General features: G+C 42.8%; 1 protein-coding gene across 1 annotated transcript in view; it reads left to right on the top strand.

The window, feature by feature from the left end:
- Positions 1-23,672, top strand: part of UMODL1 (uromodulin like 1) — a 78,575-nt gene extending 54,903 nt beyond the window's left edge. Inside the window, exons 13-22 of the mRNA XM_058045593.1 lie at positions 2,784-2,896; positions 8,538-8,751; positions 11,242-11,699; positions 13,279-13,421; positions 14,933-15,169; positions 16,027-16,186; positions 18,751-18,842; positions 19,180-19,189; positions 21,953-22,130; positions 23,631-23,672. Coding sequence (XP_057901576.1) covers positions 2,784-2,896; positions 8,538-8,751; positions 11,242-11,699; positions 13,279-13,421; positions 14,933-15,169; positions 16,027-16,186; positions 18,751-18,842; positions 19,180-19,189; positions 21,953-22,120 — 1,595 coding nt within the window. The 3' untranslated portion in view covers positions 22,121-22,130; positions 23,631-23,672. The remainder of the gene's footprint in view (positions 1-2,783; positions 2,897-8,537; positions 8,752-11,241; positions 11,700-13,278; positions 13,422-14,932; positions 15,170-16,026; positions 16,187-18,750; positions 18,843-19,179; positions 19,190-21,952; positions 22,131-23,630) is intronic.
- Positions 23,673-26,193: the final 2,521 nt, after the last annotated feature.

The following is a 26,193-nucleotide window of genomic DNA, read 5'->3' as shown; positions in this document are numbered from 1 at the left end:
TCAGCTTGTGAAAGCAATTCCTCTTCCTGGCAATTTAGCAGTTGCTTTTATTGATGTTACAGTTCTTCACCCCAAGAGGAGGAAGCATGATAAAAGAGTGCACTGAAATGTGGCTCGTGGCAACATTTACTACTTGTCCTTTTGCCACACATCCTGGTTTTTCCTGCAGCCTCTGGCACCAGGACACAGCAGCAGCAACTGTGTGAGGAGTTAATTTAGGCAGCCAGGGAGGAAAAGGACCTGCCTTCCCATTGCTCTCAGCAGAGGATGATTAGTCAGAGTCCTCCACAAATCCCCTGTGAGGCAGGAGCTGCCTGGAAACCCGAGAGACTTTGCTTCAAGAGATGCAATTGAGAGCAACAAGGCTGCTGAAGGTTTCATCTGTTTGGGTTTGGGCAGATGTATTGCACTTAATTAGGGGATTTTTCTGTTGACTGGAGCTGAATCATATTTCAGAGAGTCAGATTTGGTGTTAAAATTACAGTTTTGTTTGGGATAGCAATGCTGCTGTCTCTGCCCATCACTAAATGTATTTTTTTTTTTTCTGTAGTGTGTCACTGTTTAGTTTGGCTATTTCAGTTTTGCTTCTGCTCATCTTTATTCTGTCTCTCATGCCCTCCACATCTCTCTGATCACAAGTCACACATTCCTCTGCTCTTTTATCTCCCCCTCCCCTGTGATCTCATGTTCCTGGTGGTCTCCACTGATCCAGCCCCACTTCTGGTTCTCCCTCATTCCTTTCTCCCTGGAAAATGCCCTTTTCAGTCATTTTTCACCCAATGCTGCTTCTCCAGCCTCTCTTGTCCCCCCATCCCTGCTCATCAGGTGTCCCCTCCTGCCATCCTGCCCTGCCTTGGGCAGCTGTGCCAATGCCCTGCTCAGCTGCTGTCTTCTCCCCACCTAAAAAAGATGTTTTGTTTTTTAAATGAAAACAAAGATTTTTTTTAAAGTATAAAATTAGCTAATTTTAACTGACAAAAAGCCACTTATAGGCTGTTCCCAGCTAGAAAAAAAAAAAAAAAGAAAAAAAAAAAAAGAAGGATTCTACTCAAAAAGAGTTCCGTTTATAAAAACTTGGCTTATATTCCTGGTGAACCAAATATTCAGCCAAGTGCTTTTGCTGGGAAAGAAGCTTGTGGAGGGATTATGCCTAAGGAATAAGAGCAAAAGCCACCAGAGTGGCATCTCACCAGCCTAGGGCAGGAAATCCAGAGGGTAAAAGCCCATGGTTGGTGAAGTTTCATATGCAGCTCCTCCTTGTGGCATCATCTCTGACCTGGAGGCTCAACCTCAGCCAACTCTTCATAGTCTGGTGTTTTAAATACCAGGAGTCTTTTTTATTATTATTTGAGAATTGTTCAGAACATTTTCCCCTCTCACCTGAAACAAATGAAGTGTTTTATCCCCTAAATACCTGTGCTCACATGACAGGACAAGCCATGGCAAAAAGCAAACCCAAATCCTTTGATCTGCCAGTGGTGAGGATTCCTTTGGGATCAGAATTATGCTGGGATGAAGGAACCCTCCTCCGGTGGGCTCAGGAGGTCAAGAAGGCATTTCTCCCCTCTCCTGTAAAGCTTTACCTGGTCACTATTTCTTTTCCTCCAGTACCTGTCCTAGTTCAAGTGATTATTTTCCCAGTGTGGGTAGAACTTGGGTGTAAAGAGTTTATGCAGAGCTTTTTAATTCCTTCTGTTTCATAGAAAGCAGCTAAAATGGCAGATTAAAACTGAATGTAGGAGTCAGACGGGCTCAGAGCTGGAGCCTGGGGCCTGATCCCCTGTGGAGGTGCAGTTGGCTGTGTGTAGGGAGGAGAGCAGGTTGCTACACCAGAAAGCAAAGACTGGTAACTTGAATCAGAATTTTAAACTGAATCCTTGGCTAGATGATAAAATTCTTGAGGTTTTTGGTGAAGACAATCCTGTATTTATATAAACCATTGAAACATTAGGTTTTGTTGTTGTCGGGAGGGATGATTTGTTAGGAGCTGGGGGCAGCATGAAGGCAATTTGCTGGCAATGGTCACAGCATTGGATGATTGCAGTCATCACTAAATGGATGCCAGGGCACAAACCATGCCTTGAGAAGCCCTTTCTCTGCTCTCTGATCACTTCAGTGTCTGTAGTAACAATGCCAAGCCCAGAGACACTGGGAAACACAGAGAAATCAGGAAATAAACTCAAAATGTTTGAGTTGCATTGATGTCATCCAGCAGATGTGAACTAGGAGGGAAGCGTACACCCTGTTGGGATTCATCTCATCCCACCACAGCTGTCCAAAGTGTAGATGTGCAAGCTCAGGCAGCAGCCCAGCCTTCCTCTGAGGCTGCAGGGAGGATTTGGTGCTGCAATGGTTTCCCTCTGGAGGGACTGGTGGGACACCCAGCTGAGCCTGGGAGAGCAATTCCAGTGCCTGAATAGAGCAAAATTCCAGATATCGCTGAGGATCCAAGGCAGAGCTGGCAGATATGAGACCTGCAGGAGGTCAGTGCCTTTCTTGAGAGCCATCAGGGGTTCTTGAGAGCCATCTGGGGCTCAGGCAGGGCAGACTAAGATGCTGGATGATTTATTTTTAGACTTTTGGGGTTTGGGCTACATTTCAGAGGGCTGGCCTTCTGCTGCTGTGAATTGATGCTTGTGGCCAGGGATGCTGGACCCTGTGACACACCTGTCCATGGGCTGCAGCCCATAAAGCACATATTATATTTATATAATTTTAATATTTATAATTAATATATTTATATAATATATTAATACTTGTATTGTATTCTTCTTTCCTTGTAGCCTTCCAGAAACTTAGTGGCACAGTTCGGATAACAAACACGGAATACTCTCCAGGCTTTAACAATAACAGCAGTGAGGAAAATCAAACCTTTGCACAGCTCTTTGTTGCTGAAGTAAGTGGTGAAGAAGGATGTGACCTGGTACCTGTCTCAATAAAACCCTGTGTATGGTCTTTTCCCCCCAAAGCCTGTATGTGTGCCCCTTGGCACACCTGTAAGGTTTGGCTTCCCCTGACTGCCTAAGGCTGCAGGATAAGTGTGCAGCTGTGTTTTAGAGGAAGATCAGGATTTTGGGATTCTCTGGTACCTCCATGTCCTCTCCTTCTCATACCTAGGTATACTGAATTATTGATCTCCTCCAGGGGTGTGGTGGAAAGGTAATGGAACCAGCAAAGTGCTCTGATACCCTTGCCCTGAACATCTCTATCCTAATTAGCTGTATAATTGTTATTTTCCTTTGCAGCAGTACCTCAAGGCTTTGCAGCAGTTCTTGGAATCATCCTGGGTTTTGTAGCCCCATATCTGGAGAGGGAGTGGTTTCTTGAAAAGTCACCTCTGCCCTCACTTGTAATTAGAGTGCAGGATATCAAAGCACAGCATGATATCTGCTGTGCCTTTAACCCTCTCAGCATTCTGGGGTGTTGCTATCTAATATTGCAGTGAATTTACCAGAAGTTTCTTCCTTCTGGTGCTCCCTCCAACACACCCATGCCTGGAAATCCAATCCACTGGTTATTCTGGGCTGCTTGATTGCCTCCTTTACCTCCCCTTCACTGTCTGTGTTTTCAGAGGCTTTGATAAGTGTGGTGATAAATCCATCACTGGCAATTTGATGGATTTGTTTGATGGATTTTCAAATCCTGCAGAGGCTCCCAAGATTCCCTGGGGACAGAGTCACCGTGGAACACAGCTGGCACAGGGGCACAGGCCAGCCTGGGGTCACAGACAGCTGCAGGGAGGGAAGAGGGGGATCCATTTATCCTTCTTGCACATCACATCAGCTTCCCACTGCTTTGCACCTTTCTGGGTGTGTTAGCAGAGCACAGCTTTCCTGGAGCTGTTTTGGCCCCAAGCTGTCACATCAGAAAAACTGTGACAAAACGAGAGTGATGTGATTAGCAAAGTGAAAAGGGAGCAATTCTCCACTGACCTCTCTCTCATTCAGCACCACGCTCTGCCCGAGGCTATTTCAGAACAGCACAGTATTGAAATGGACTGAAATTAAGGAATTTCCTTCATTCAGGCAGATATCTTAGTCCAGGAATATAATATAATATAATATAATATAATATAATATAATATAATATAATATAATATAATATAATATAATATAATATAATATAATATAATATAATATAATATAATATAATATAATATAATATAATATAATATAATATAATATAATATAATATAATATAATATAATATAATATTTAGGAAATATATATTATATATTATATATATTGTATTATATTATATTATATTATATTATATTATATTATATTATATTATAATATATTATATTATATTATATTATATTATATTATATTATATTATATTATATTATATTATAATATATTATATTATATTATATTATATATGTTATATATATTTAGGAAAATAAATATATTATATATTATTATATAATATATTTAGGAAAATATAAAAATAATATATTTAGGAAAAATATACAATATATTTAGGAAAAATACAAAAATAATTGTAAAATGCTTACATGTAAAAGAACAAAAAATTGTTAAATGGTTACATACAAAGGAACAAAATGAAGTTTTGTGTCAGTTTTACCTGGGTCTCAAATTTTCAGGCAGGAAATGATCATTTGGGATTATAAGGAACTCCCTCCTTTTCCCAGTTCTCTGGTTTTGTTGATCAGCTGGAGAGATGTGTTAGTGTTGATTCCTTCCACCTCTGAGCCACTCTAAATGGGCTATAATTGCATAGCTGCTGTAAATAATATTATAAATATTGTATTTCTAGATGCCAAAGAAAATTTAGGAGACCGGAAAGATCTGTATATTTTCTTTTCTGGTTATGAGGATGGAAAATGGATCTTTTAAAGTAAATGAGGAAAGTTTTATGAGCTTTAAAAGCACTCTCAAGTTCCAGTTAAATACAGTTTGCCAGACATTTTTTTTAAACCTCTTTGGAGTAATAATCTACAATTCAAAGGATTTATAAATCCTAATGTGTATAATGTTCTTAAGCCCCAGTACTTAAGTGCCATGTGGTTAAATTGGCAGCACAGCAAATGGAAATATCATCCTTTAAATAATGAGAAGGAGGTAAAATCTTGATGTGACAACCTGCACTGTCATTGTCCACCACCTTTCTTGTAATGCCACTTAAAAACAACATAGCTAAAGGCAAAAAAAAAAGTATTTAAATCCTGGGGTTTGTTCAGCTTGTGTTTTACAACACCCCAAGAAAGATATCATGGCTTGTCCTCAACAAAATGTTGGGAAAGCAAAAAGTTTGAGTTGAAAATACATTCACTGAGGCGCAATAAATTCCCAAGTGGAAAGCTTGTTTTGAATTTGGGTGTCTTAAACTTAGCTGAGTGACAAAAGGTGTGAAACTAATAAATGTTAATGCCTTATGAGTGACCCCCTCATGTGGAAGGCGCCTGGCCTGTGTTTGTGTCGCTGAATGCACCTAAAATGATTGTTGGTTGCAGCTATATGACTGTGGAATGAGTGTAGGAACAGGGATTAAGGAATTTTCACTATTCCAGTGGAATTTCACCCTTTTGTTAATTTGAGTTTCTCCAACTCCACATCCTGGAAGCTGCTGATGATGGTGGCTGGGTGCTCTGGTACCTTCTCCCTGAAGGTGCACCCAAACCTCACACAGTGGGGAGGGTTATTTCTTTTTTCCTCTCTGAGTGAAAAAACAGTCTTGAAACAATATTCTGTTCAAATTACTGTACCTTTTACTTATTTATTCACAGTTGCCACACTGTCAATGCATTCCCTGCTTAGATTTCCTTTGTGTGCTGTAGAAATTGAAGATAGAATGACAGACCTGAAGATAATTTTTCTTGTAAGAACTCCCCATACTCAAGGGTGTTGTATGTTGAATATTTCATTCCAAAAAGTTCTGTTCCCACACCTCCATCCCGGTTTTTTTTTCCCCAGCCCGGTTTCATCAATCATTGTTTTGATAACCCAGGGTGTGGTACCTGTTGGGAAATCCCGGAGTCTCTTGGATAAAGGGGTTTGTAGTGTCACCTAGTGGCTAAATGCAAATACTGTGAATGTGCTGTGACACTATTCAAGCTCTGGGTCCTGCTTTGGGAGGGAAAATGGGAATAAAGACAGAAACAAAACAAAAAAACCCAAAACCTATAGCCAGGTGAAGGTCAGGCTCTGGTCACGGGGAACAAGTGACAGGACAAGAGGAACTGGCTTCAGGATGCTGCAGGGGAGGTTGAGGTTGGACATCAGGAGGAATTCCTGCATGGAAAGGGAGCTCAGGCCTTGGCAGGGGCTGCCCAGGGAGGTTTGGAGTCCCCATCCCTGGAGGTGTCCAAGGAAGGCCTGGAGATGGCACTCAGAGCTCTGGGTTGGGGACAAGGTGGGGATTGGTCACAGGTTGATGATCTTAGAGGACTTTTCCAATCTCAATGATTCTGTGATGCTGTGAAAAAGAAGAACTGATAAAATAAAATTTTCAGATAGGGAAAGAGGATGAAATCAGGCTGGGCTAGGAGGATGTCACGGGTGTCTGTGTTTAATGTTGAGAAATTCAGACAAAAATTCTGAAAGCTGAAAACTCAGGTCTGACCTCCAACTTTTCAGTACCTGCTGGTGAAACAGCAGAAGGAGAGAGCAGAAGGAGCCCAAGAGGCCCTGTCTTGGTGAAAGGGGAGATTTGGGGTCTGACAAGGACAGTTTCTGTTCTGCCCAGGTGTTCAGAGCGGAGCCAGCTGTCTCCATGTTCCCAGCTCTGCTCCATGGGGCACTCCCAGGTTTGCTGGGTGGGACTTGCAGGCACAAGGCAGCTGTTCCCTGGGGCACACAGGGGTTTGCTCGGTGCCATGTGGCCTTGGCACCCAGCTCTGGGGACCCAAGAAAGGGTTGCAGGACACCTGCAAATCCTGGGACTGTCTGCAGGGCTGGGAAACAGCCAGGGAGAAGTCAGGGCTGGGCAATGCACAGCAGGCAGGGCACAAGGCTGTGCAAAAGCTGTGAGAATCCAGCACTAAAAGCACCAGCTCTGAGCGTGGGTGCAAGGCAAACAAGGCTTCTCCTGGTGGCTCCCAGTGTTTGCCTCTTCCCTGGGCTCTTCCTGGTGGGAATCACTGCTGGCATCCCTGAGAATCACACACTGAAATAAACTGCGCCTTAAACTCATGGCTCAAATCCAGCCCTGCTGCTCCAGATATTCCCTGCAGAAATCAGGGAGAGGAAGAAACATTTGGAGGTGGCCACAGTGTAGCCCCCACCTGGGCCCTTAATTACCCTGGCATGGGCATTTAGAAGGAGGTGGGTTCTGCTTGGCTTTGGTGGGAAATCAGCTGGAAAGCAAAGCTTGAAGGTCACCTGCTCCAGGTTGTAATGTTCCTGGGCTGAGAGAGCCCTCTGAGCAGTGTCAGGAGCACCTTCACTTCCACCAGCAATTCCTTGGATTGGATTGGAATTCCTTGGATTGGATTGGAATTCCTTGGATTGGATTGGATTCCTTGGATTGGATTGGATTGGATTGGATTGGATTGGATTGGATTGGATTGGATTGGAATTCCATGGATTGGATTGGATTGGATTTCTTGGATTTGCTTGGGATTCCTTGGCATGGATTGGATTCCTTGGATTGGATTGGAATTCCTTGGATTAGATGGGATTAGATTGGATTGGATTCCTTGGATTGGATTGGAATTCCATGGATTGGATTGGATTGGATTTCTTGGATTTGATTGGGATTCCTTGGCATGGATTGGATTCCTTGGATTGGATTGGAATTCCTTGGATTAGATGGGATTGGATTGGATTGGATTGGATTGGATTGGATTCCTTGGATTGGATTGGAATTCCATGGATTGGATTGGATTGGATTTCTTGGATTTGATTGGGATTCCTTGGCTTGGATTGGATTCCTTGGATTGGATTGGAATTCCTTGGATTAGATGGGATTGGATTGGATTGCTTGGATTGGATTGGAATTCCTTGTATTGGATTGGATTCCTTGTATTGATTGGATTCCTTGGATTAGCTTGGTATTCCTTGGATTGGATTGGATTCCTTGTAGTAGATTGGAATTCCTTGGATTGGATTGGAATTCCTTGGATTGGATTGGATTCCTTGGATTACATTGGAATTCCTTGGATTGGATTGGAATTCCTTGGATTGGATTGGATTCCTTGGATTGGATTCCTTGGATTGGATTCCTTGGATTGGATTGGAATTTCTTAGCTTGCCCCTCTCCCCAGAGGCATTTTGAGAGGCAGAACATGGAGCTCCCCTGCAGTCTCCTCCCTCCTTGTCTGTTACCAGAGGCCAGGGCTTGTGCCAAATGCCAGATGAGATGTATTGATCGCTTGGCTCGTTTAATATTCATGGTTAAATGTGCACCACATCCTTCAGCTGCTCTGGCTTGAAAATGTTACAAAGCAAAAGGTCAATTTTCTGCTGCTTCCCTCCAGAGCAGGAAGCACAACACTCATTTCTGAGCAGTGTACACAGCCTGGAATGTAATTGTTCCATCTGCCCATCCCCACATACATTTTGTTTTTATTGCAGGTGCAGAAATCTCTGCCCCTTGAGGTGCTGCAGCAGATGGATGCTGGTCTGATTCAAGTGCTGGTAACTGGTGTTACTAATGGGAGCACAGTGGTAAGTTTCAATTTGCTGCTTGCAGAAGAAGTGGATGCCCACCATGTCATCAGCACTTTTTGTGAGGCCTTGGAACACAGCTCCCACTTCACCATGGACAGGAGCAGCCTCTCCACACACGGTGAGGAGCAGCTTGTGCCCCAGTAATTCTTCATAGCCAGATAAATGACAAAATCTATTATTAATCTGTGTCTTCTGAGATGAAAATACCTGTAAAACACATGGATGAAAAGCCTTTCTCTCTCCTTATATTGCTCCTGCTTCTCCATCCAGTAAGTTTTTCAGGGAACTCCCACAGATGACATAGGAAGGTACCACTGATCCAAAAGGACAAAACCAACTGGTCTTTGTGACAGTGTCTAGAATCAGTTTTACAGAGAAAAAGATCAGGAGATGTTTGAGGTCATGGATTGAGGGGTTTATAAGCTACTTATTTCCATAAGTCCCTGAACACAGCCATAACTAGCACTTGTTTAAAATAATTTAAAAACACCTTATGCTCTGCTTTGCACTAATAATTTTTCCATTAAATAGAAATCCCAAGAAATAAATGGATATGTGAGTTCTTCTTCACTGGGAATAGTTGTTTTCCTCACACACCTCTGGGTCTGGAGCTCAGGTGAAAGCCCACACTTTGCCAAAGCTGATTATACAACTTCTTTTCTTTTAAATGTAATTGAAGTAAGTAACAAACAACATTAATCTCCTGACTAAGTGCAGCTGAAATCTGTTTCACAAGTCACCTCTGAAAAAAAACCCCAAATCATGAATCCCTGACATGATCCATTTGTTCTTTATTATGGGCTGTCAATTAGAATCTCATGCAAAATTACTTCAGAAACATTTATGGTAATTAGTAGGATCACAACTATATTATGGTGGTGCTTTGTAGAATGCCTTCCTCCCTCAAACCTGGGCTAAAACAAAGGGTTTGTTTAGGGACAGGTCCCCATAGAGCAGGTGGCTGCTGCTGCTTTCTGAGTCCCACATGTGCTCTGGTTTGCTCCAGTTTTTAGACTTTGGAAAGAGAAAGTGAAGTAAAAGCATGGTTTTTCTCTCAAAAATGAAAATTTTGGCCAGGTAAAAATTAAGACAGCAACTAGATTACAACCTGGATTCTGCTTCACTCATGCTGGGCATTTACTCAAGCATCTCCTCAGAATTGTGAAATGGGGGGAAAATTGAGGAGGCTCCTGGGGTTAGAAGCATCTCCTTGGCAGTGGGAATAAACTGCATTAATTTTAATGCTGTAGGGTTCTTTTAAGAGTTCTGATCCTCATACTTGCCACAAAAATTAGACAGGATTGTCAAGATTCTTATTGATTTTCATAGCAGTAGCAGAGGGAATAGAAGAGTTAATAGAAAAAGTAACAGAAAATACTTGATAGGTGGCTTGACCTCTGTATGGCAGCAGGGAGGAAATGCTGATATTACAAACTACATTTTTCTATGAGCTAATTCATCTGGCTTCTCTTTCCTCAAGTCATTTGTTCGCTGCTGTATGATAGGTCCTTAATTTCCTAAATTCTCTTAGGCTTCTTCAGTAATTTATATTTGTTTTGTAACCACCATGATAAGGAACATTTTTTACTGAAGTCACAATGATTTGCCAATTGATATCAACATTTGTTCAGTTTTAACTAAGATATTAATGTGATGATAAGCTTTTGGGAAATCCAGCTCTGGAAGAGCTCCAACTTTTGTTTTCTTTCCTTTAGTGTGCGAATCAGTGGTTTTTTCATTTGGGGCATTTCTGGAAGCTGGGCAGTTCCAAGAGGATTTATATATGCGTACAGATTTTATTTATTTCTTGGGAAATAGGTGGTATTTTTATGTTTTAGCCACGAACATTATTTAAGAGAAGTTTTGTTCAATGAGACACATTGTTTGTGCTTTCCTGCAAATTGAGTTTATTATCCTGATTCTCTGTCAGTCATTGGTGGGTGACAGGTTTGAACTTAGGGCGTAACCCCAGACCTGTGCTGGATGTTGGGTGTTTGACACACATTGATCTGAACCTGTGCTTCCCTTGTTCCCCAATTTTTTCTTCCTGGAACCATTACAGATTGCCACTGACACATTTATTCCTCTCTCTCAGGACACACCTGCAATATGGGGCTGCCACATGAGCTTTGTCCCATGGATCTCCCAAAATGTGTTTTCCAAAGAACTCAAGGTCCCATCTTTTGGGTAGTAACTGGTCATAAATGAGGCCTGTGCTTTTTTATCAAACTCCTGGTGATGCCCCCAGCCAGAACTGGGCAGTCTCCTACAGCTCCAGGCAAAAACATACTTGCTGAGCAACCTCCAGTGGGGAATATTGTGCAAGCACTTCCAAAAGCTGTATGTACATGTGTTACACACTAATTATTGCAGCTGCCTGGAAATAAAGCATTTCAGCTTTTCTGATGGACAGGCACTTTATGTGTCTCATGGGCTCCTTTCTAAAAAAAGCCCCAGCTTTGGCAGTAAGTAGAGCAGGTTAAAAGAACAAAAGAAACTAGTTTCCTGCCAGTAACTGTGAGTTTCCTCCTAAGAGTTTGCTTTTGCTTAATGAGACCAATCCCAACATGTAAATTACAACAGTACCTTTATTTTTGGCTCTCTTCAGCACTTCCCTTCAGCCAGAAGGCAACAGTGACAGATAAGAAACCTGTGAACAGTGCAATTTTACCTGTGACATCTCTGCAAACTTCAGCTCATGTTTCCTCCCTTGCTTCACTGGACTTCTCTCCTGCTGAGCACAAAGCTCTGGAGGACCCCATGTTCTCCAGAACAGTGCTGAGTCCTCTCACCATGGATCCCATGGCAGCTCCTGATGTTTCTCCTCAAGCACCTCCAGCCCCCCTGGTCAAACCCGCCCAAGAGGTTTCCATTAAAGACGCTGTGAGTGTGTTTTGTGAGATTGAGAGGATTGTCCTTGCCATCCAGAAGAGGTTCCTGCAGCAGGAGTCCATCCCAGAGAGTTCCCTGTTCCTGGGGGAGCCTGGCTGCAATGTGAGCACCAGCAATGGCACCCACGTCGTGCTGCAGGCGGGCTGGAGCGACTGTGGCACCCAGGTTGAGACCGTAAGTCCACTGATGAGGGAATGCCTGCAAGGCCTGGAGCACTTTGTTTCTCTTTCAGGGTGGGGGAGGCAGTGGCAGATCCTTAGCTAGGTGTGCAGGCTATTGGTTGCTGAACTTCTGTTGGAGAAAAAAATCTCCTTCCTGTGATGGAAAGTTAACTCTGTCACCAAAGAGAAGGGGAATCTCTGAGGTCAGGCAGCAAAACTCAAGGGCCTGTCCAAACTGAGAGTCACTTCCCATGCCTCTTCTGGGTTCCCTTTGCAGCTGTCTTTTCTTAAAAGTAATTTCATCACCTCATTGTCGCAGACATCTTTTCATGAAAACCCTTTCCTTGGGATTTTTTCCTCCTGAGAAGCTGTGAGGCCTCAAAGACAAAATGTAAATAATGGTTATCTGCTGCTGTGGAATGCAACAGGTGCATCTGTGATTGGTCTCATGTGGTTGTTTCTAATTAATGGTCAATCACAGCCCAGCTGGCTCTCTCTCTGTCCGAACCACAAACCTTTGTTATTCATTCTTTTCTATTCTTAGCTTAGCTAGCCTTCTGTGATGAAACCTTTTCTTCTATTCCTTTAGTATAGTTTTAATGTAATATATATCATAAAATAATAAATCAAGCCTTCTGAAATATGGAGTCAAATCCTCGTCTCCTCCCTCATCTGAAAACCCCTGTGAACACTGTCACACCTCATAGTGACAAATACTTCAATAGCTACCAGCAGTGGGGACAAAGAGTGCCAGCTCTCTTTGGATCCCAAACCAATGGCTATGTTCAGACCATGCCAAAGTACAGAAACTCCCTCCTGGAGCAATGACCATTGCTAAGGAATGATCATTGTCCCACCCCTGGAAGTGTTCAAGACCAGGTTAGATGGGGCTCTGGGCAGCCTGGTCTAGTGGAAGGTGGCCTTGCCCATGGCAGGGGGTTTGGAACTTAATGATTTTTAAGATCCCTTCCAACCAAAGCTGTTGGTGGACTTCTGTAGCCATGATATTTTCTGAAAAATCCTTTCCTTAGGATTTTTCCTCCTGAGAAGCTGTGAGGCCTCAGGAACAAAATGTAAACAATGATTATCTGCAGCTGTGGAATGCAACAGGTGCATCTGTGATTGGTCTCATGTGGCTGTTTCTAATTAATGGCCAATCACAGTCAGCTGGCTCAGACTCTCTGTCTGAGACACAAGCTTTTGTTTATCATTCTTTCTTTTTCTATTCTTAGCTAGCCTTCTGATGAACTCCTTTATTCTATTCTTTTAGTATAGTTTTAATGTAATATATATAATAAAATAATAAATCAGCCTTCTGAAACATGGAGTCACATCCTCATCTCTTCCCTCATCCTCAGACCCCTGTGAACACCGTCACAGAGTTCTGTGATTCTATGATTCTATGATATGACAAAAAGGGAAAGGAAGAAGACTGGTGTATTTTCTTTCCCTTCCTGTACAGCAACAAAGATACTGGAGGTTTAATCTGATTTTTGCTGTCAGGAGAATGAGGAACATCCAAGCACCTGAAAGTGGAAAGCTCTGGTACAACCCTGGAAATATTGATGTGTTTTCTCCTTTCTGTGCTGCAGAACATGACTACTACTGTGGTGAGGACCACCCTTCGGAATGATGTTTCTGCTCAGGGAATAATCCACCACTTGAACATTGCCAGTCCCATCCACTGTGTGTTTCAAAACAATGTCTTAACTTCCTCTGGGTTCACTGCAGAAAGGTGAGGACCACCTCTCTCTGCTTTGAAATTCTGCTGCATTGGGAAAACCCACAGGGGCTGTAGCTGTATCCAGTGGCGGCACTGGGAGCAATCTGGGAGTTCTGTGCTCAGAATGATGCCTTAAGTTTTAGCTGTTCTATTTTTCAGATCCTGTACTGCATTAGTGTATAAATCTGAATTCCATGTAGAGTGTTTGTAAGCTCTCCTCACAGTGTGGTCAGACAAACAATCCTTCCAGACCTGAGAACCAAAGTCATCATCACAGCCTCAGGCCTGAAAAGTATAAACAAAAGTAAATTGGGGGAAGCAAAGTGAGGGAATGTGACTTAACTACTTGGACAATTAACCTCTGATATGCAAATAGACCAAACTTGTATCTGCCTGAAAAACTCATGACCCTCATCCATCTTGGCTGCAGCCTCTGCCGGGCTCCTGCACAGCCCAAGGTGTATTTGTTAGAGGCCTTAAATAAATATCCACTTTATTCTCTGACTCTGTCTAGCCTGTGCTCTAGGTAGCCAGTCCAAGACATCAAGGAGATCCCTGTTGTGCTCCTCTCCTACTCCAACTAATGTGCTAGTAGATCCAACAAGTTGGCCTTTACCTGGCTAAACCACAGGTGGAAATAAACCTTTGGGAACTGCAGGTTTAGGAGTCAGAATTCCTGTTCTCCTCATTGCTTTCCTGGGCAATCCCTTGTAGCAAAACCAGCATTTTTCTGCTTTTGGAGCATATAAATTATTTATCTTTCCACCTGATGTGGGCCTGCAGATTGCTATGTGGCTTCTGAGAATGGCAGTTTTTAACCCTCCACTAATCCTTATTTGGTCAACTTGAAAAAACAGAAGATACATAATACAAATACTTTTTTTGTTGTGAAAGGCCCCACCTTCAAGTAAGATGGAATCAGAGCCACACTTCCTAGAAAATCAGAGCTGTGCTGACAGAAAATGTGACAGCCCAAGCCTTTCTGTCATGGGAGTGTCCTCCCTTCAGACAAGTGCACCTCCTCTCCTGCCCATCACCCTGCTTAAACTATTGGCACCAAATCCAGTTCCTGTTTCCTAGCCCTGTCCAGAGATTGTATTTTCCTTCCTATTTCCCAAAAAAGTCTTTGTCAGGCCACTTTTCTTTCAGTTCTATAATTTTCTCATGCCTTTCACTTTCTGTTCAGGTTTTCCCTGTCTCATTTTTTTTTGGCTAAGCTTTTACTGTCCTTATTTTGAGCTTTCAGAGAGCTCATAGCCTTGTTCCCCTTCTGCTCCACCCTGGTATTTCTCTCTGCCCTGTTTGAATTACTGAGACCACCCTTTGGATTTTCCCACTTGTGTTTCCATTCTCTCTACCTTCCCAGCTGAAAATTCCATGCTTTTCCACCTTTCCTTTTGAACAGTGTCCTGCCATCCTGGACTGCAGATTTTAATTATGTGGGGGAACAAGCACTGATTTAAGACTTGCAGAAACTCCCAGTCAACTTTGTGGTCTTTAAAAGAGGATAATTGATTTTTCAGACTTTACACCATCTTTGAGGATTTGCATGGACCTGGATACTTCAGAACAGAAATGCAGTTGTTCATTGGGAGCTCCCCAGTGCCCAGAAATTTCAGTGTCTCTGCCAGTGAGGATGTGCTGATGGAGGTGGGGATGCAGAGGGCAGACAGCCAGCTCAAGGTGGTTCTCACTGACTGCTGGGCCACTCCAACCAATAATTCAGTGGATCCCCTGCCATTTGTTTTCATCAGCAACAGGTACAGCAATGCCATTTGCAAATACTATGAGCCATGCCTTAGGTCTTACAGTGATACTGACTCATAATGTGTTATATTTTAAATGGCTTTTACATCTGTTCTCATCATTCACATGCACAGTCCCTTTCTATCTGACCTGGTTATACCTTCTTTGAACAAGAAATATTGATATGATGAGGGATTTCAAAGGGCTATGTGAAAGTTTTTTGGGTTTGGTCATCTTCCTCCCAGTTTTGTGAGGGAATTGTCCTTTTAACCTGAAGAAATCACTTGAAGGTGATTTTGGCAGTCAGTAGTGAAAGAGCATTTGAAAAATGGGTGCTTTATCTCCTGATCTATGGTTCAGAGCTTGTGGCTGCAGCTTTATCAAGAGCTTATGTGTCTCTTGTCAACAAGGAAATAGGATATTTAGTTCCTCACATACGATATTAGAGCAGCCTCTGGTGAAAGAGGAGGTTTGTTCCTGTCTGGATTCCTGATCTCACCCCAGTTTCATATTTCTTAGGCTCACCTTAAAATATAGGATAAACATTTTGCTCAGTAACAAAATCTAGTCCATTAAGTTTGAGGGGTTTTTTTCAATTTGGTGAAGCCAAGTTTAAATCTTTCTTTCTGTTACTCTTTCCCTCCTTCTTCAGCTCTCCAACCACTTCTCACATCTCCTGTTCCACTTGTTACTGTGAGAATAAAGCAGCAAAAAGCCTGTTGTCACCATTGCACTGCCAGAGCTGCTTCTTGAAGGGTCTAGCTGTGACTTCCCAAAGAAAGGAAAGCCTTAAAACCAAGTTCTGTGCTATAACCAAAACCTGCCTTCTCTAGCCTTAGCTGCTCTGTGTGGTTTTTGTCTCCCTTTTCAGCTGCCCCATCCCAAATACTTACACCACGCTGGTGGAAAATGGGAATTCAAGCAAAGCTCAGTTTAAGATGAAAATTTTCTCCTTGGTCAACAACTCTGTGGTTTACTTACACTGCAGAATTCGTATTTGTGTGGAGTCACGAGGAAGCACCTGCAGGACTGTAAGTGTTTTGCTCTGATTTGCTATTTCCCCCCCAAAAAATGTACTTAGTGCCATATGGAGTCCTGCAATGGGATGGAGGGACTAATGTTTCCAAACAACGTTTAAAATAGCTCTAGAGTTTTCCTTTGTTCTCTGCTGAGAGCAGAGAGAAGTGGGGAAACACCACAACCATGTGGAAGTTTCAGCTTTTCCTCCTGTGTCTCATCTCCTAGTAAAAGCATGGAGATTGCACAGAGTTGAGGAACCTAAGAACTGGACCTTTCACTCATTTTAAGGATGACTAAAAGCAATGAAATTAGGCTGGGTAGAAAAGTGTCACCTCAGATGGATGCGTCACAAAATAGGGACTCACAGAGTAGCAGTGTCAGAAGAATCTCTGAGTAAATTTATATTTTGTTCTGTCCTTTTTTTCTTATCCCCTACAGATTTCCTTCTTCAACTGAGAGTTTAGGTGCCAGAAAAGGAAGCTCAGTGTCATTAAGTTTCTAGGGCTGTGACTTTAATAGAGATTATTATGGCTTTTTAAAAGCCTGACTGCTTTTTAAAGCAATAATCCAAGCCATGTTCTGATAAGAACTGCACTTTTTAATTGTCTGTGCTACAAAGCATTGCATTGTTTCTTTTTACTTGCAAGTAAGTGATACACAGCTTTATCTGAAAATGTGTTTCTACCATAGAAAGAAGGAAAAATATGTTTAACTGATGGCTTTTTTATTACTAACTGACACTTGGGAATTCTCCTCTTCCTCTGCCAACCTTCCTGGCTCTTTTTCTATCAAGGATGTTTTCATTAGCAGTTTGGTGTTCCCCCATTGTTCAACACTTTCCTCTAGCTCTAAATAAAACAGTTTAAACTCATTATAAAGCAAAGGATCTCTTCCTAAAGGATTTTAAAATGCTACCAGAAGATGCTTGTTTCCTTTCTCAAAGTATAAGGCTTCCTCCAGATTAAAAGAAAATAATAAACAAAAAAAAAAAAAGTAGGGACAGGAAACATGACAATGGTAAGATGGCTCCAGTTTTTGCAGCTGAGTGTGAATATAAGTATATCTATAGGATTCATTGTTCTTTCTCCTATGCAAAATTTACCCCTATTCAGAAGTAGAAGTCCTTGTCTTCCTCACAAGTCAACTGAGGCTAAATTGTGATGTGGGGAAAACAAGCACCAGGCACATCTACACAGGGTGAGCAATGGCTTTTGCAGAGAAGGGAGGAGGAGCTGCAGAAGGTGCAAAGATCAAGGAAAATGAGCAAAAACAGAGGATATTTGTAAATAATGGAAGATGGCTGGGAAGGTGCCCTGGGTCTGGGATCTGACCCTCTGATCTGTTACTGTGGGGAACAGTGACTTGCTGCAGGGCAGGTTTAGCTCAGCTCTTCACCCACACACTCAATATTTACATCTTGGATTATTTCTTCTTACTCGGTCTATTTATTCCTTGTTTCCTCTGTGGAAGAGAGTAAGGTGCTCTCAAGTTTAGAGCTGAAAAATATTGACTGGCTGAGGAGAAAAGCAGCAAGAAATGGGTGAGAAAAATTACTTTGAATGGGAAGAGGAGTGATGTGCCACCACCATGCAGATGTTTGGTGGAATGTGGCTGCTCCATGGCCATGTAGAACCAAAAATTCATTGCCACCAGGGAGCAACTACATAGATGTGTTCTCTAATGGATCCACCTACCTGGGAAAGCTACTTGAGAGCAGACCAAAGTCATAAATAACCACATGGGTATTTTTCTGGGGGCTGACCCAGCTGAAGACACTTTTGCTGGCAGTGGATTGTAGAGGTATTCCAGTGCAGACAAACTGGTAACACTGATGGGACATTCTGGTGTAAACAAGCTGGAAAGATACCATCTCCTGCTGATTTTGTTGGTCATGGTATGATGCTGCCAGTTCTCTGGGGTTTTTGGGGCCCTTCCAGGAGAGCCACAGTACCCTTTGAATAATGCCAGGAGGTTTTGGTTCCCATCAGGGACCTTTGGGCTGCGACTTAAAACAAAAAGGCAGCAAACATAAAAAAAGGAAGTGCGCAGAAAATGCCTGTGAATGTGCTGCCAGGACAGGGATTTCAGCCTTGTAGTTCCCAGATTAGTGGTTTTCTTGTCACTGAAGCTGTGGGTAGCTTCAGAATGACACCTGGCTCAGCAGGGTCTGAAAGCTGCTGCTGCTTTTGCTGGTGCTGGCTGCAGGATCTGCTGTGCCTGCCATGGGCAGCACAAACATCCAAACAAAAGTGCTTGCAAACCCCTGGCATTATTGATAAATTTATTCTCCCATAAGGTTTCTCTTACAAAAACAAACAGCAAGTTAATGAAAAGGTTGTCTGTGTGAAGTGTCTGTTCACAGCAGTGTGTTCCAGTGTGACTAATTACAGATTTTATACTGATTTTTCCCTGATGCCATTTCTTTTGGTGCTAATTTCAGTTTAACAGAGCATAACAAAAAGAAACAAAAGCTGGATGGTGAGAGTAGCACTGGGCTCTCACAAGCCCATCAGAGGGTTTTGTATTTTGAATTAATAAGCCACATGACTTGTTGAAATTTGAATTGATGTTGCAGAGGTGCCATGCAAGGACTCGGCTCCTGAAGGCTGGAGAAACCATCTCCCTGCACAGAACATCCTGGGGACCCCTGTGGAAATCAGCTGGTGAGTTGAGAACAGACTATCATGCCAGGATTATTTGTGCTGGCCTGTGACACTGTCTTGGTTTGGAAGGACAGGAGTCTGCTAAGGAAGGCAGGAGCCTCCCCTGAAATGGAGAATGTGAACCCTCCCCACCCCTCAGAATTGCTATAAAATTTAAATTAAGGGGCTCTCAGGCAAAAAATATGGGAGCAGGAAATAACAGTTCTTTAATAGGGAAAGAAAAAAATAAAGGATAAAATGAACAATGCAGTACACTAGAACAACACTGACAGAGTCAGAACCCAGCCTGACACCCTGTGGGTCAGGGTGTTGGTGGCAGTCCCATTGGAATTGTGGCTCAGCCCTCCTGCAGTGTCAGGGGTGGCTCTGTTGGAGCAAGGGGATCCTGTAGAGAAGGATGTATTCTTCCTCTGAGGATCCAGGGGAAGAAGAGGCAGCTGCTGTTCCTGTGGGGAATCCAGTGCAGAAGCCATGCTGGTGTCTCAAAACCTCTGGATTATATCTGGGTAGGAATTCTTGGCTCCTCCCTCTGGGCTCACATCTCCCAATGGGATGCTGTAGTTCTTATCAGCCATGCAGTGACATTCAATAGCTGTTATCAGCAATGTCCCCTCCAGAGGGAGGAGTGAATGTGGTCACTCAGAGAGAGAAATAAAGCAAACTGCCCACTTGACAAAGGTAATCTGCCCTACAGAGGGTAATGGAAAACATCTTGCATTGCAATCTTCAACAGACACACAGGGGTTTTTGTGCCCCTCTGTGTTCCTTGGGAGCGGGCATTCCTGCTGGAGCCACGTGGCAGCCTGGAGAAGCACGTGCCCTCCTCGGAGCAGGGACTGTCAGGATGTCAAGGGAATGTAGAAAGAAAGATAAAGTGCTTTTGTGTGGCTGTTTGCACAGGGTAGCAAGTGCAACAACCACAAAATCAAACAATTATTTCAATTGTAAGGTGTGAAAGCAGAGTTGATCTTTCAGATTGCAATCGGTTTTTCAAGTGTTTACACTGCTGTTTGTCTGCAATTATTTTGGGCTCTGAAGTCCCAAATCAGAGGATGTAGGAGATTTTATTGTTGTGTTTCCTTTGGCTCCCTGGTGCTGACTTCATTACCACAGTGAGGGAAGTGGCAGAGCACAGCTGATGCACAGCACCCTTGGGTAATTTCGTGCAGTACAGGTTAATTGAGGGCAAACACCAGCACTAGGGACAAGCAAAGTCTAATTTGTTATGCACCTGATTCTTCTGCATTTAACCTGAGTGATGCTTTCAAGGGCACCTATGGTCTCCCATGTTTTCAGTCATTTGACCCACTCCAGCTTTACATTTATGCCTTAACATAAAACACTCATTGAGAGGGGTTTGGCTCACCAATATCAGAGTCTTAACTCGTGGCTGCCATAAACTGAAAGTTCATAATGTTCTTTTGGATCTAGGAACTTACTCTGACTTAGAAGAAGGTATTTTTCTTCCATTACATGGTCTGTTCAAACAGGCCCTCTGTGCTCATTTCTGAATTAGTTCTTGAAAAAAGAATAAAATAAAATAACGAATGCAGCTTTTTTTGTTTAGCTCTTACAACAAGTAGCTTCCATTCCCATTCTTGCTGGAGATCCTGATTCATTTATAATTTTGAAAAATGGTCTTTTCCCTAAAGGGCCTCTGGTGACGGGAGCTTCCTCTGGGTTGTGCTAAATTGATAAATTGATTTCTAGGCAAAGATGGCACTTTTGGATGCTCTCTCTTATTTCTAGTTTGGATAACCACTCCACATTTTAAGTGATCTACATCTCTGTGTTGAAGGGGATAATATTAATAATGATGTCAGTAATAATAGGTGTAAATGCTGGAGTGAAACATGAAAAACCTTACCTGCTCTGCCAGCACTTGGTCACATGCCATGGCAAAGGCCACTGTTCCATGTCCCCAGGAGGGCCTGCCCTGTGTCTGGCCACAGGCTGCCATTTCCACTGTGCATGTTCTACTTTATTCCTTTGTTCCATGCTGAAATCCAAAAATGAGACTGAATATATTACACAGCACTGCTCTGGTCTGTCTTGGAATGATGCCCTGGGTGTCTGTAGCTTGAACTGCTCTCACTGACCTTTGTGGCTGCCAGCAGTGCCCTTTGGCCAGAAACCTTGTGTCTAATTGCTGTGATATTTATCTTCTGAGTACCTCAGGTACCACACAAGTCCCTGGCAAAACAAGTGCTGTCCTGAAAGTGTAAGCAAACAAATGTTTTGTAAATGTAAGCAAATGCAGGTTTTTGTAGGTGGATCGAGCCTTTGCAGGAAGGAAGAACTTGATTGTTTTTATAATAACTTGTATAAACATCAAGAGAGGCATAATAATAAAGGGAGAGGGGTTTCTGCTTGCAGATTTGGACAAATATATGGAAGTGTTTCAAAGGGAACCAGGAGAACCCTTTCTGTCTGTGATCTGTGGTGCCTTGGGAGGCACTTGGCAATGTGGGACTTGACTTTTGCCCACTCTGGGGCATTTGGGTCGTTCTTTGCTTCCCCCCTGAGTCTGCTCTTCCAGCAGGGCACAGGGCTCCTGCAGGCCCTGTGCCCTGTGTGCCAGGCTTGTGCAGACATTGCAGACAGCCCCAGGCTGCTCAGGTGCAGCACTGACACCAAGCCAGTGTCACTCCACTGAGCCACATCCAGCAGAGAGTCCTCCCCCAAATACTCTGTGTTTGAAGAACAGTCACATACACGAGAAAAGCAGATAAACTCATTTTTATTATCATAGATGAATGGAGGCAGGATTAAGATAGGGGAATGCTTCCCCTCTAAAGTACTTCTGAAAGTAAGGCAGCATTCAAAAAGTCACCAGTACTAATTCTTTAATTCTTACTTCAGCTGAAAATCACACTCATGTCTGCAGGGACTCTACACTATAAAGAGAGAACATGGTCTGTCCTCACACCCTTTCCATGAGAATCACCCTCCCCAGAGGCTGATACACTTCTATAGCACAGTTCTGTACTGGCACATTGCTAATTAACATGCAGGGCTTGTTTCTCTCCTCACTAAAAGATCTAGGAATTTCAAGATTTTTTCTTTCACCTCTTGATTTATTTTTTTTTTTCAGCATCTGATTCCAAGAGAGAGAAGGAGGCTGGAGTGGGAATTGGATCCATCATCCTCATAGCCCTTGCTGTGCTTGGTTTTGTGCTGGGAGTTGTGACCCTGCTCATTTTCCAGTACCAGCGAAAGACAGGAAGATGCAACCTCAGGATCAAGTCTGACAACTTCAGCTACCAAGTGTTCTATGATTAGTGACTCACATGTAAGTACTCAATTATGATCAGTTGCATTTTTTAGCTGTTTATCTCTTCCTGAAATAGTGAAATACTTGTGTATGACCACCTTTTATATGAGAATATTTGAAGCTGCTGTCCTTTTTGCTGTGGGTAAAGGCCATACAAGTAAGAAAGAAATTCCGACTGTTTTTCCCTGTTTTCAAATGATTCAAGCTGCAAGAGGAGGCAAACAGCATTTTGTCCTTCATGGCTTTGATCTCAGTCAGAGTAAATAGCACATCACCCTAGAAAACACCAATAAGCATTTCCATTAAAAAGCCACGTAATTTTTGGGTTTAAATCAGTGACTACTGTAATACAGGAGAGAAACTTTACCACTCTCTTTATAAATTTTTCTCAGAAGTTCAAGAAGGGTTCTCAGAACCCTTCCTGCAAAACCTTAGGTTCAATTGTTATTTTTTTGAGATTTTTTTTGAGAAAGTAGTGGGATGTTAAACATAAAGAGCTTGAAATATTGAGATGCATAAGCAGTGCCTACATGTGCTTGCAGAGAATCTGAAAACACAGCTCTGAGGAGACAACCACTGCCACGTGGTCTTGGGAATTTAACACTTTTTCAGGATAGCACAGAATTCAGCACTTTTTCTGTAAAATTAGTCTATTCTAGCAGCTCAGCGTCATTTTCATGCTTGTCTCTTTAAGGGGAGGAGAGAGAAGTGAGAAAGCAGGCTGAGGAACAACACCTAACAGCACTTAACAGCTCAAGGATGTTTGCTGTGGATGGAATTCTGTTCCTGGAAAAGGTTTATTTGCCATTATTGCCAGAGTTAGTCAGTGGCCTCTCACAGGGCAATGCACTGGACACATCCCTGTGCCATTTGCAGATAATCCATTTCAATTCAATGAGCACAGAACTGTATAATTTAATATACACCCAGGCAAAGGGCAGGGGGCACCATCCCAGCTTCCTGCTTGTAAGTCCTGAGTGGTCACTGTATTTTGCTGTATTTCCATCTCTTTCATCCCTCTCACCCATCTCTGGGCAGCTCCTGGGGGATGGCTGCAGGTGAGGGTGATGCTCTGGTGGCTTCCCAAGGGCTGGACGTGCCAGGAGCCCCAAGGGAAGGTGCCCAGGACTGCTTGGTACAACTCCAGCAGCTGCAGTTCCATCCTAAATCCCACCATGGAGCCAGCAAAAAGGGCACATTGAGGTTCACTAATTCAAACCTACACGTGGAATCTCTGAGTCTCTCCACAGAGCAAGAGTGGCTTCTCTTGCATTCATCATTCTGCTCTCCTGAGTAATTCCTCAGTAATGGGAATTCTGGAGTTGTGCAAAGGTGCTGTAGCATAAAGGATGTTGTCAGGCTCATAACACTTCTCCATCATGATGGAGCCTCAGCTGATGGCTCCATTTTGGAGCTGGCACTACTCAGCTCTTCTTTCCCATGTATTTACTGTCTTTGGAAGGGAGTTGATTACGTGTCTCACTCCTGATTAAACTGGTTTATATATTTTTTTTTTAGTGGAATCATATCTCATCACTTGGAGAACTGAAGTTTGTCTTCACTCAACATTTGGCTTTTCTTGCTCTGCACATCAATGACTCTTTCAAATTATTGTAATATATAAAAAGCTTCTATACCCCCTTTCTCCCCTGCACGTTGTTTTTTCTTAGCAATCTGGTTCTTCCCTGGTATCCTGAGAACTCTTTGTGACAACAGCTCCAGGTTGAAGTGAATTTTGGCAGTTTTTCCACTGATAAAATAGGAGGGAAGAAAACAAAGACATCTGGCTCTCTCTTTGAGTTTCAAGATCTGATTTCTCACTGTGACATATCACTATGTGCTCATCTTAGCATCATTTCTGCTATTAATATTGATAAGCTGCATGTTTCCATTGATATTCAAGGAAGTAAATCAGCAAAGCCTCAGAGATATTTCTTTTTCAGTTTGTAATTTGCTGTTTACTCAGGGTGAGGTTGAAACGTTGAGCTGCAACAGCGTTGAAGAGCCAATTGTGCAACGCCCTAAGTATACAGAAGCTGGGGAACCAGCACTGGACTTGCTACCCAGTAAGGAAATCCACTGTGGATCTGGGCTTTAACCTGCTCAGGGTGTTCTTCAGCATGAGTTTTTAAATTTGATTCATTCTGCAATTGACAAGGTTTCAGTGGAAAAGAAAGAAAAATCGAAAAAGAAATGATTTTTGTTGCTGGCAGCCCATGTTTTTTTCAGATAAATCAATTGGTCCCTGTGTATTCAGCTCAATGAAACCCTAATGATTGTGCAGTGAAGCCACACGCTGCTGCCCACCTAAGTGAGAGCTCTCCAATTGCAAATGAAGAGTTAAATTTGACCTGAATTATTCCTGGCTGCACGACCATCAGTGCAGCAGCACAGGCTCACCATGCACAGTCCACTGAGTAAAACAACAGTCTGGTCAGCTGCATAAACTGGAGCAAAAATCTCTTTATGCGGGGCTCTCTCCTGGGCTGCTCTTCTCTGCTGCCCCAAATCTCCTCCTCAGTGAGGGTGTTGGAAGGTGGGAGGGGAAGAGGTGACAATAACTTGTCCCATCAGCCCTGGATTCTGTTTGCTGCACCCACTCCTCCTACACAGGGATAATCTGCTGTGCCTGGGTCACATCCAACTCAGTAGCTTATAAATAAATTCCTCCTTAAGCTCAATGGACACCATTATAAATAACTCTCAGTGGAAAATGGTCCTTAGCTTGAAGTCATGGATGTTTCCAGTAGTCACAGCATTGAGGTGCTGATTTTTGGGTACAGAATAGCATAGGAAAGTGGCTTTTCTATCCTCCTAGTCCAGTTTCCATTAGGTAGTAAGATTACTGGGTAAAAGACTTCCACATTTTGCAAAAGGTTGAACTGATTGATTTTAGAGATTATTTATATCAATAAATTTCAGAGAAATCATTTGCATTCTGCTTTAGATTCAAGTGACTCTATAAGGACTAAGACACTTTGACTTGTCTTTTCTTTATAGAAATAAGAGTTATGAGATCCTGATCTAAAAAAAAATAAATCCATTTAGTTGTAAGTGGTGAAACTATAAATTATCTTTGCAGTCTTAGTCTGATGAACGTGGAGCCATAGAATGGTTTGGGTTGGAAGGGACCTTAAAGGCCACCTAGCTCCAAGTTCATGCCATGGGCAGGGACCCTTCCACTATCCCAGGGTTCTCAGCCTGCCCTTGGACACTTCCAGGGATGGGGAGTCCACAACTTCCTTGGACAACAACATGACCATGAGTTCTTGTTGTGTAGGAGTCTCTTAACTTTTGCTCAATTTGCTGTCAAATGTGCAATGTGTTTGGCTTCTGCACTCAGTGACAGGCTCAGCTATTTTATTATAAATATTTTTCTAGATTTTAGTAGTTACAATCCTGAACTTCTTGGAGGTGACAGGATTAGAGATCTGCCTGTTGATTTTGGTGGAGCTATGCCATTTTCAAAAGCTGAGCACCACTCCTCTGGAGGAAACGTGAACCAGTAGCTTGCATTTGATGCCTTGCTTGCTCAGCAGAAACTGTTGTGACTGTGTTTATACGAATTTTGGTATCTTAATAAAAGCAGCCTTGTAACTTATTGCTGACTTCTGTGCCGTTATGTTTCCTGTGTGATTTGGTCACAGGTATTAAAGATGTGCACTTGGTGGATGTGGCAGCTTCTGAACTGTTCCAGTACCAGTGTAATGTTCAGAAATCACTGAAAACATGACACAGGACCTTATCCAAACCCCAGTGAACTGCAGCTACCACCAACTGCAAGGGAAAAAGCCTCCTAAGGGTCACTTTCTTCATCTTTACAAAGGGCAAACACACTTTAGGTTCATCCTTTTCAGCAAAGACAACCAAAAGAGCATTCAGCATTCCCAGTCCAATTTATTGCAGCAATGCGGTGATTCAATCTGAAACTACTGTCACACCAGCCTCCCCAGGTGTTCACTTTGCACAGTTCTGGCAGCTGCTCCAAAAGAAGAACTGAGTGTTCTTTGTTTGAATAAAGAGGTTCCCAAAGAGTGGCCAGCTCTGCACAGCTCCTTTATCCCTGAGGGAAGGTGTCCAG

Source organism: Melospiza georgiana, chromosome 2 (genome assembly GCF_028018845.1).
Source record: "Melospiza georgiana isolate bMelGeo1 chromosome 2, bMelGeo1.pri, whole genome shotgun sequence".
Taxonomy (NCBI): Eukaryota; Metazoa; Chordata; class Aves; order Passeriformes; family Passerellidae; genus Melospiza; species Melospiza georgiana.
This window is presented reverse-complemented; position numbering and strand designations above follow the sequence as displayed.